Source organism: Balaenoptera physalus (genome assembly GCF_965194825.1).
Source record: "Balaenoptera physalus genome assembly, chromosome: 1".
Classification (NCBI taxonomy): domain Eukaryota; kingdom Metazoa; phylum Chordata; class Mammalia; order Artiodactyla; family Balaenopteridae; genus Balaenoptera; species Balaenoptera physalus.
This window is the reverse complement of record NC_138882.1, coordinates 143,812,936-143,824,346: the sequence shown is the minus strand read 5'-3', so window position 1 is coordinate 143,824,346 and position 11,411 is coordinate 143,812,936. Positions and strand designations below refer to the sequence as shown.

Genomic DNA, 11,411 nt, shown 5'->3' with positions numbered 1-11,411 from the left:
TGAACCAATGAAACACCAGAACCACAGAATTTTTTCTCTCTAAACTAGAGTGAAGCTCTTAAATATAAGTATAAAAACCAACAACAAAACGTTCATATACTGTGAAAAGGATAGTTGGCTGAAGTGTGGTACCTGAGGTTCCAGGTTTACACGGGATCTTGGTGGTTTGTGCCTGAACAGAAGGGTTCTAGGGTGGGAAGACTACAAATGTTAATACTGTAAGAGCGTTTTGTGCATCATAAAATTCTAGACGCCCCACTGAGCCTGTAAAGACAGCGTGCTCTAAATGGTTTTCCACCACTTTTCTGGAGAACCCAATCCCTTCTATAAAGACTCCTCTTCCATATTTAGAGATAGAGGCACAGGAACATTTCATGATCTTTAGGAGGGTAATAGTGTGAAAAGTAAGGTTGTAAAATGAACTACTTTCCTCCCCTTTCTACCTAATTTCTTTCTCCTGTGCTTTTAAAGACTAGGATATCTCTTTCTGACCCCGGAGCTCATGTTTAACTCAGAAAGTATACTTTACAAATGTCCTGCATGTTCTAATTTGTATGATGGAAGGAGAAAAGAGCTCATCTGAGCACCAATTTGACATCGTTTTATTCCAACAGTCTTTGGAAGCCAACACCCCTTCCCTTTTTGACTGTCTAAAATGCCCTTGCTAGCCAGATCCCTCTGCTAGCTACAGTGTTTGCACATTTCCTTGTTAATCAGCCGCGTAGGCTCGGAGACTGTGTGTTTTGGTGTTGTTTGTGTGTGCAATCTCGTGCTGCTTCCTGAACGCATGTGTCCCTTCCCTTCACAGCCTACTCGACACCCAGCACCTCCCCCGCAAACCGATTCGTCAGTGTTGGACCACGGGATCCAAGCTTTGTAAATATCCCTCAACAGACACAGGTGGGCCGCTCTCATCTTTTCTGTATGTGGTGCAGCTTGTTTTATTCATCAGGTGCATTGTAACTCGTCTTTCGGCACAACAGGCTGCATTTCCCAGCCCCTGTTCAGTCCCCTTTCCTCCCGACCCCTACCCATCCTGGCCCTTCAGCCACATTTCCATGTGTTCTTAGAAATCATGGAAAACAGTGCCTGCAATTTTTGCTTCTTGTACTGAGGGGCTAGGAGAGGAGGGTTTCTGTGCCAGACCTGCTTTTGCTATGGGAAGAAAATTCTCCCAGGCTGGATAGTGTGTTCTCCCTCTTTTAGGAATCTGTGCCTCTCTACATGCAAGCAGACAGAAGTAGGCCCCTATTGAACCTGGAAAGTATACTCTGGCTGCCGGCGACATCAGAGTGCATGCTGGGAATGGGGGGCCAGTCACTCTTATGTACTCATTATAGGGTCCCCAGGAACCTGGCAGACTTTCTAAGAGAAAGGAAAAGAAAGGGTTCCTGAGCGCTGTTAAGTTGCTGGTGTTGGTACTGAAATAGGAGGTGTTTGTTACTGGCTTCGCTGGCCCCAGTGGGGTGGGAGGGGATTATGTGAATACAATGTCATATTTTGAGGTAGGTGATTGAAAAAGAGTATGCCAGGACATCTAGAGTTTGTTTTTCAATAGATAGTTGTGTTTTGTGCTAGTATAGGCCAAGGAGAAAGAATCTCTTTTAAAAGTTTTGAAATAGCTGCTGTTAATTGAGAAACAGTGCAAGACTTTCGGAATTCAAAGGTAGCATATATAAAGATACTTAGAGATTTGTGGAATAGAATTAGATGCAAGTTTGGGAAGAAACTACTCTCTGATCTCCTAATCAGAATGTGACTGTATATTATCAGAATTGACGTAAAGAATTTTCTCTTTGAGGTTCTCAACACAGTGTTTGAAAAATTCTCCAAGATATTTTGTGCATGTGCCTTGGTATGTAATCTCCAGATGCCTAATTTATAACTATTCATCTTTGTTTGTAACACTATGAGCAGGTGCTTATGAACGAGATAGATTTGCTTTCCTGGGTCCGTTTGCTTTCTCTGCGAAGGGTTTTAGTTTATTGCTGTGTCGACAGCGTGGGTTAAACAGCATTGCATCTGAAGCCTTCCTTACACTGAAGCAGGGTCACAGAAAGTACAGCCTCAGAGGAGGCAGCTGGGAGGAGAGGGAGAGGGGAAGGAGGGAGGGGAGAATAAAGGTTAACTCTTGAATTTCCCACTTCTGCTGTTTCTTCTGAAACTGGCAGGTACATGACATCTGGGATTAACATCGCCTATTCAGTACTCCCCATAAAATTGTTCAAGTTTATTGCTTATTTTCCCATACCTTCAAATATTTAACTGGTGAATTTGAAGTTGAATAATTACCTCAAAGGCATTACAGTAGAGAAACATTTCTTATTGTACTTTTGGCTCACATGATCAAGGTCAATGAGAAGGGGAAAACTGGGGACAGTAGCTTTACATGGGATGATTGCTTTTCTCAAAGCACCAGTGGGCTCAGGTTACTTCATTAAGAACCTCAAAAATGCAGTTTGGAAATGTCCTGTTTTGTATTTTATATAGTATTTTTATATAAGCTGTGATTCACTGAACTGAAATTGTACCCTGCATTCCATTCAATTTGTTTCTCTATAATCAAAACGTATTCTATTCCAACATGGCTTTGTTTCACAAATGCCTTATTTAACCCAGAAACTGAGTCTTCATGATGTTGACCACAAAAATTCAATTCTTAAAAATCCAGATTTTCTACGCATCTGTATGAATGATGTCATGTAGACCCAGTATTGGCATCTGGAACTGAATTTTTTGGGTTTCTGTTAAATATTTGGCATCATAGAGACAACAGCTTAAATGTTTTTTATCACAGTGACACCTGCCACTTTTGGCTTGAAGGAAGCCATCCCCAATTATCTTATGAGAAACCGCGCTAATGGAGTTACTCTTTTTCCCCCAAAAAATATACTGAGATAAAAATTATGTGCTCTAAGTATTTTAATATTTAGGTATATATATTAACTCTTTTTTTTTTTAAAGGAACTACTTTCTGGAACCATTTAAAATGGTAGGCACATATAGATATAGATCATAAAAATAATATTTTTAGGTAATCTTTTTGAGAGGACATCAGTTCAGAAGAGGAATTTTTACAGGAATTTTTTAAGACATAATTTGAACATGGCCTGCAGATTAGTAATTTCCTAGGCAAGCTTGCATTTTTCTATATAAATATTTTTGTTAATAAGGCATGAAATTTGTATTAATTGAATTATGGGAAAAGTATCCTGGGAAAACAATATTTTCTTTTCTGCCTTTAAAGAAGTAAAAATTGAAGCGTCACCCAAGCAGATAGGTAAGCTTTAAAAATGCAGGAGAGGTATCCTGCACAGAAATCCATAAACAAATACAAAATAAAATGGTCTCCCTTTTCCCCAAAGAAACCTCTTAAAATACTTGAAACATCAACCTGTAGAAGACAGATTAGATATGGTCCCTGTTTTTTCCAGCAGATAGAATTCCAACTAATGAATAGACATTTGAAGTAGGCAGCTTTCAGTTTATCATAAGACCTTTCTTTAAAAAAAAAAAAAAAGAGTTCTTTGATTATACATAGCCTCTATTTATTGAGCATTTTCTATGTACTAAGTACCTTAGGTACATTATCCAACGAATCTTGACTGCCACCCAATAGGATATATATAATTATCTCCACTTTATAGATTTGAAACCTGAGATCGGAAGAGATTGTTGATTTTCCCAAGGCCACACATGGTGAGGAGCAGAGCAAAAATGCGTCCCCAGTTCTGTCTGACTCCAAGGCCTATGCTCTCAAACCACTGTGCTGTACTGCCTCATGGGCCGGTGAGCACCTTTCCCTGCAGATATTCAAACAGAGACTGATGCTCAACTCTCAGGAATACCACTGACGTATTCCCTGGTTTTAAATCTGAGATTGCACTAAAATCTAATCATGAGTGTATACCCCAAAGAATTGAAAGCCAGGTCTCCAAGAGATACTTGTACACCCATGTTCGTAGCAGCATTATTCACAATAGCCAAAAGGTAAGATCAATCCAAATGTCCATTGACAGATAAATGGATAAACAAAATATGGTATATACATTTTATTGTGTATATACCATTTTAATGTGGTATCATACATATTATTCAGAATTGAAAAGAAAGGGAATTCTGCAGTATGTTACAACATAGATGAACTTTGGAGACATTATGCAAAGTGGAATAGGCCAGTCCCAAAAGGACGAATACTATACGATTCCACTTATGTGAGGTACCTAGTGTAGTCAAATTCATAGAGACAAAAAGTAGAATGGTGGTTGCCAGGAGCTGGGGAGGGGGCAGAGTAGAGAGTTATTGTTTGGTGGTATAGTTAGTTTTATAAGATGAAAAAAGCTCTGAAGATGGATGGTGGTGATGGCTGCACAACAGTGTGAATGTCCTGAATATCACTAAACTGTCCACTTAAAAATGGTTAAGATGGTAAATTTTATGTTGTGTGTATTTCACCACAATTTTAAAAATGTAATCATTAGATAAACTCTTCATGGTCCTTTCTCCACTTGAGTGTCTAAAATTCTGTAAAACAGCCAGGAAGAGTGGATTGTTTATCAAAAAATCCACTGTCATTTTGTGCTCTCATGTCCAACACATAGTGGGTAGTCAGCAGATATGGGTTGAATCTACATGATTCATAAGGAAGTTTAAAAATAATGACTTTTTCTTATTACAGTCGTGATACATGTTAATTGTGGAAAATACAGATGGGAAAAATAATAAAAATCACTTGTAGTCCTACTGTTAACATTTCTGTCTAAATCCATCCAGACTGCTTCTACGCATACAAATATATTGCAAAAATGAGATCATATTATATACGCTGTTTGGTAACCTGCTGTTTCTTCCCCATAACAATATATTATGGCCTTCTTTCCATGTAAATAGGAAAAATTGAATATTGGATTTTATTGCACCTATTCATCATCTGTAATGATTGGTAGGGAAAGATAGCATGGATAATTGAAAGCCATTTTTTCTCCTCCTTCCCTTCCAGTCTATCTTTTTTCCTCCAGAGAATTCCTCCCTTCACTGAGACAGAATTGCCTCCTCTTTAGCCTTGCCTTGAGCTAGTTTTCTTTCAGATTGCCTTCCAATTGCACTGTCTATCTCACCCCAGCTTTTGGCTCTGTTGGAACATTCCTGCCAAGTTATCTGTCCCATTCTTCTGAATCACTTGTCTGCTACCTCTGCTACTATCATGATTTGCCTTTCGTTTTCCGTATACTCCTCCATTTTGTAGCTCATCATTAACATGGGGGGGTAGCCATCTCCTGACAGCCTTTAGAACACCCATCTGTTCTAAGAAACTGTGACCCCCCCCCCGAATCTCTTATTTTTCAATATTGTCCACCATGACAGTTGATACTAACATATAGAAAAGACTCTGGGGCATAGAGTATTTCCTTCACTTGGGACACTATTAATGTCCCCTGCACGCCCACTGAATGATATAAGAGAGCATGGCATCGTCTCAAACAGCAGAAAGCCAATGGCCATTTCAGTTGCATCTCATAATTTAATCTGATCCCTGAAAACGAGAGCCATTAAGAGGAGGCATTTATTTAGAGAAAAAAAGTTAGTATTTCATCGTGAGGTAATAAATAGAAATACCAATCCCCACACAGAAGGACTGAGCAAAGAACTCATTTTTATTCAGGTTCTAGTTTAATCAGAATGTTCAAATAAAATGCTTAACCTGCAGAACACCAATGAGGACTAATTCTTTAAAATGAAAAACGAGTGCAAACAATACTAGAAAACAGGCATTTCTTCCCTGCCACCCAAATCTATCACTGTTCTTACCTCAACAGAATTGTGGTATCTGAAATGCTATTTAAAACCGAATTACCATTTGGGTTATTAGAAGAATCGCTTGGCATGGCATGGGCCTGATTTGTTGACAAAAAGGCCCAGGTGCCGTAACCTTTGCTTAATAAATCATTTAGCTGCCTGACTCGCAAGCAGTGTGGCTGCCTTTGCCTCATGAAATTTACAAATGTATGCACAAACCACACACTTCACTGTGCTGGAAACCTGCTGATCTGGAGAGGTCCCTGCAGAGCTAAATTATGGGCATAGCACCCGTTGTCTGCCTTTGGTGGGGATGCACAAGGAACATAGGGAGGTGGTGGATGTGGAGAGCGTTTGGATCTGTTGCCATTCTGTGTGTCATATTCCTGAAACTCTGCCTAAGAAACCAAAGCTCAGGCAATCTGCAAAAAACTTCCTAAGTCCCTTTCATCAATCACTCATCATTTCTGACTATATTCCCAACACCTACAGAAGTCGGGGAGTAACAATTCTCCTCAAGTTGTTCAAAGTCTAATAGAGGAAACAGATGTAAAGAATAATAGTAATGACAACAACATTAATAATGCAGTGTGAAACCAGTTACAATAAGGATTTGCCTAAGAGGCTTTGAGACCAGAGAGCTGGGTAGAAGAACTTCCCAAAGGGTGGAAGGGACAGAAAAGGCTAGATAGTTTTTCTGTCCTTGTCTAACTTTGGACTGATGATATGGGTCTGGTTCTTATACATTTTACCTTTTTTCTGTACTTTTAATTTTTGCCATGAGCTGGTCGATAAGGCTTTATCCCATCTTAGGTAGAGAGACACGCTGAGTTCTGTCTTCTCTGGACCAAGCAGATAAAATTAGAATCCTTTCCCACTGCTGGCATATCAGCCAGACCCCACTCCCCCAATCCCTCATTTCCAAGAAACAGCCCTTCTTGCGTAATGTTCTCACCCAGGACACCAAGCTCACTTGAGATTGCACTGCAGTGAGCTGAAGCCATTCCCTGCCCCCTCCCTGCCCCGACTCCAGCTGCCTGCCTGTAGGAGGTTAGGTACCACACAGAAGTTCAAGGAGCAGCCTGGATAATTTGCAAAGGCAGGAAACTCAGATTTCGTTAGAGAAAGGAAAGTAAAAAATTATCCTCCCGCTTCTAGTTAGAATTGGATCTGAGCATTTTCGTTACAAGCCCATACAACTGAAAACTCCCAGGATTGGAGAGGAATGGCAGATAAAATTCCATTTACTCCTAACTTTGAAAAAAGTTAATTGGCCAAATGGGCATTTATTAAGCTCCAGTGCGTGCCAGGTTGTGTGCCTGCACTCCCTACAGGCCTCAGAGCCCTCTAAGATTGGTGCTGTTATCCCTATTTAACAGACGAGGAAACTGAAGTTTCAAAGAGTGTACTTGCCCCATGGCAAACGAGGTAGCCAGGGTTTGAACCAGTCTGTCTCCAGAACTTCTCTCTTTCCTGAATACTATCTTCGTCCTTAACCATTTATAATGAAAGGTTACTGATCGTTTTCTCTTTATGGTCTAAGATTGACTCATCCTCTTACATCAAGGAATAGGACCGACGCTGCACTTGGTTCTTCTGAAGACCTGCCCCAGTTTCCTATTAGCCTGCATCTGTGAAATCAAGACTGAGTTCATTCTCTCATCCTGCCTGGGAAAAAGACCTTTACTAATGACATTAGTCTGCATCTGTGAGAACAGCCAGCCTCTGCCCAGAGCCCAGATAGCAGAGCAGCTGAGATTGTGAGCTTTCCTTTCAGATCTTGGTTGGAGCTTTATTTCATCACTTAGCAGTAGTATGTGTGCTTCATTTTTTGTAGTTTTTAAAATTTTTTCTTTGTAATTCAATTTTTCTAGCCTGGTTTATTAACTGTAAAATGGTGATAACTGTATTTATCTACCTTCTACGGTTGCTTTGAGTCTTAAATTCTGTTAGTGTAGAGAAAGTAAATGCTTGACACCTGTTAAATGCTCACCAAATAATAGCATTTGTTGTTCAGTTGATAACTAAACTCATACTTAAACAGTATTTTCTGGATTACAAAGTGTTTTCTCATTTGATCTTCAGAGCAACCCTTTGAAGTAGGCAGAGCTGTTATTATTATCCCCATTATACAGATTTAAAAACTGAGGTTTAAAGAGAGGGAAGTGACTTCCCCAGAACCACATAGCCGGGGGTTCGTAGAGCCAGGACACAAACCCGCTTCTGATTCCAGAGCCCACACTCCCTTCAGCATGCCCCATCAGGGAAGGACTTGTATGCGTCCTCATGTGCTACTGTGTAGATATGGGCAGAACCTGCCCACCAAACACGGGATCTAAAGTAACCATCCAGTTAGGACAAAATTAGGACAACACCTCCACAAGATCAGTATCTCGTGGATTCTTTCACTCAGCATCTGCCCTAAAGGTACTCCAAAAGCCTCATTCAACTGGGCACATCTATCCTTGCCCTGCACGCCGTTTCTCCTCTTAAGCCAAATTGTGCCCCAAGGAAGAAGAGACTTCCCAAGGGGAAATCATGTCTCTGAGGGTGGCAAGGACTGTGGCAAATGAATGTACCCCCCCAGAATCTGCGGGGAAAGGCAGTGCCTGGTCATTTTTTTCTCTTATGTTCTCTGCTCCAGCCGTAGGTGTTGAATAGTCAGCACCGCCTCGCGGAGATGTTACGCCTGCCATCTGCTCCCTCTTACTGTGGGCAGGAGCGACTCCCCCAGCTTCCCAGCCCCCACCCCAGCCTGTAAGTTCTTGCCACTTGGCAGCTGACTCACGGACAGCCTATGAGACAGGCTTAAAACACATTTTTCAATAAACAGAACCGTTGTCTTTCAAGTTTTAATTGGGCAGCGCGTTTTAGTTGTCCTCGGCCACAAATTTCACTTCTGAACCAAGCAAGAGCCTCAGTTCTAGGTACTGGTCTCCTTTTTCTCCCTCAGTTTTTAGTACTTCGGAGATCCCGTCATGTTTAATGGCATATTTTGGTTTGGTTTTAGCCTTTCTGTTTGTTTGTTGCCTTGCTCCAAAAAAATTTGGGGAAACCTCTTACTTGAAGCGAATTGATGATCGTTGAAAGAATTAAGGTGAGGTGCTTACGTGGGATCTGACACACAGTAGGTGCACAATAAATAGTGGTTCCTTTCATGCTTGCTTCTTTTCCGGTATTTAAATGAGATCAGTGGCAATGGAGAAGGGGAAGAGAAAAGGGAGATTTCGCAGGAAATTTTAGATTTCGTGGAAGAAGAGAAGGGACCAAACGTCTGCTATTTATTTAATTAGCCCTCGAGATTGTGGGAAAAGTGGGATAGAAAATGAAGTGGGGGAAAAGACTGAAACAAGAAGCTGTGAATGGGTGTAAAGAGCTGAGAGGAGTTAGATCAGAATTTGATGATAGCCTTACAGTGAAGTCAGAAAACCACAGTATCAAATGCAGAACTGCTGTCAAAATTTCCAGCCCTGAAATGTGTCTTGATAATGATGTTTCTAATCAGTGGAAGTTTCAGGATACTGAGGGAAATGCTCTTTTTTTTTTAAACTGAAATGTAGTTGATTTACAATGTTGTGTTAATTTTTGCTGTACAACAAAGTGATTCAGTTATACATATATATACATTCTTTTTTTATATATATTCTTTTCCATTATGGTTTATCACAGAATATTGAATATAGTTCCCTGTGCTATACAGTAGGACCTTGTTGTTTATCCATTCTATATATAATAGTTTACATCTGCTAACCCCAAACTCCCACGTCATCTCTTTCTCACTCTCCCCTCCCCCTTGTCAACCCAAGTCTGTTCTCTATGTCTGTGAGTCTTTCTGTTTCATAAAAGTTCATTTTTGTGTCAAATTTTAGATTCCACATATAAGTGATATCATATGGTATTTGTCTTTCTCTTTCTGACTTACTTCACTTAGTATGATAATCTCTTGTTGCATCCATGTTGCTGCAAATGGCATTACTTCATTCTTTTTTTATGGCTGAGTAGTATTCCATTCTATATGTGTACCACATCTTCTTTATATCTATTCATCTGTCGATGGACATTTAGGTTGTTTCCATGTCTTGGCTATTGTGAATAGTGCTGCTATGAACATAGGAGGTGTGTGTATCTTTTTGAATTATATTTTTGTCTGGATATAGGTCCAGGAATGGGATTGCTGGATCATATGGCAACTCTATTTTTAGTTTTTTGAGGACAATCCATACTGTCCTCCATAGTGGCTGCACCAACTTACATTCCCACCAGCAGCGGAGGAGGGTTCCTAAGGGAAATGCTCTTGACGCTCATGGTCTGATTTCTTTAGGGGAACAAGGAAAAAGTCATGAATTGGAGAGTACGATAGACTTGTTTTCACGTCCAGGCTGTGCCATTTATCTGAGTGATCTTGGACATGTTACCCTTTAAAATTCTGTTTCCTTATCTATGAAATGAAGGTGATAAAGTATCTACCTCATAGAAGAAAACCCAATTAAGTGTGGCTTAAACCAATCAGGTTTTTTTTTTTTTTCCTCACATAGCAAGAAAACTGTCAGTGAGTGGTTGTTGGCATTGTTTCAGCTGCTACATGATGCCAGCAGGAACCTTGCTCTTCCTAACGTTCTGCTCTACCATTCTTAGCATCCACAAGCAGGTGCCTCTGACTGCAAAATGACTGCTGCAGCTCCAGGCATCATACCCATATCCTTCCCCATTATTCCTCTTACATCAGGGAACAAAGATCCTGCCTTATTCCTTCCCTGTTTCCTGTTAGCAAATTTCTACTTGGGTCTCATTGACTAAAACTAGTCACATTTTAATCTTTAGTTGCAAAGGATGCCAAGAAAGCCAACACAAAACTATCTTGATTGGCTATGATCATGACTCATTACCCAGGGTTGGTCACATTGTCTTCCCCAAACAAAATTGCAGAAAGAAAGGGCAATAGATAGTGGGTAGACTGTTAACAGTATCTGCCATCTTCCTTTTTCCCATTCCCTGGTAGGTTTCATGCTGTTTTCAACTCCTGTTCTTGCACTTGACTCCTTTCCTCTCTTGCTGCTTGTCTCCTTCCAGTGCCTTTCCTCCACACTCACTCCCTGTGCATCTAGGAGACAGGTATGCTGTGTGCATGTATGAGTGTACAGTGATCATCTCATTTCAGCCCTCTGTTGGAGTCCAGGATTTGGGCAGAAGTACTGGAGTTTTCTGCAGACCAGCTCCCACAGGGCTGGGTCAAGGTACTTCTGGTAAACGAGGACTCTGAAGAGGCTGCGTTGAAGGACATGTGCCTTTGTAATTGCAGGGGAACTCTGGGAAACAGTGCCCTCCGCGTGCCCTCCCAGGTGCTTATCAAACAGTCAGCAATAGGTTCTGGGTTTCTCTTTTATGACTTGGAACCAGATGCTTCCTTTGCAAAAGAAAAGAGCCTGGTTTTGCTGAGCTTGAGTCAACAGAGTTCAGAGAACAGGAAAATGAGTGCATTGGCCCTGCTACATGCTCTGAGGAGAGAAGGCAGTACAGGTGGGGTTCCCACTTTCCACAAAGCCCCTGCCTGTGAAAATCCCATACCGGGGAAGAATTTGCTTTACCAAATGTTTCTGCACTCTAAATAATGACTG

General features: G+C 40.8%; 1 protein-coding gene across 13 annotated transcripts in view; it reads left to right on the top strand.

The window, feature by feature from the left end:
* Positions 1-11,411, top strand: part of NFIA (nuclear factor I A) — a 392,763-nt gene that overhangs the window by 354,606 nt on the left and 26,746 nt on the right. For 10 of the 13 annotated variants that reach the window (XM_082453615.1, XM_082453621.1, XM_082453620.1 and 7 more), the window contains one exon: positions 809-900. The exons of 2 other annotated variants lie outside the window; for them this stretch is intronic. In XM_082453615.1, the coding sequence (XP_082309741.1) occupies positions 809-900 (92 nt within the window). Of the gene's footprint in view, positions 1-808; positions 11,031-11,411 lie in introns of all 13 variants that reach the window. One more of the 13 variants, XR_014261496.1, reaches the window with a different exon arrangement.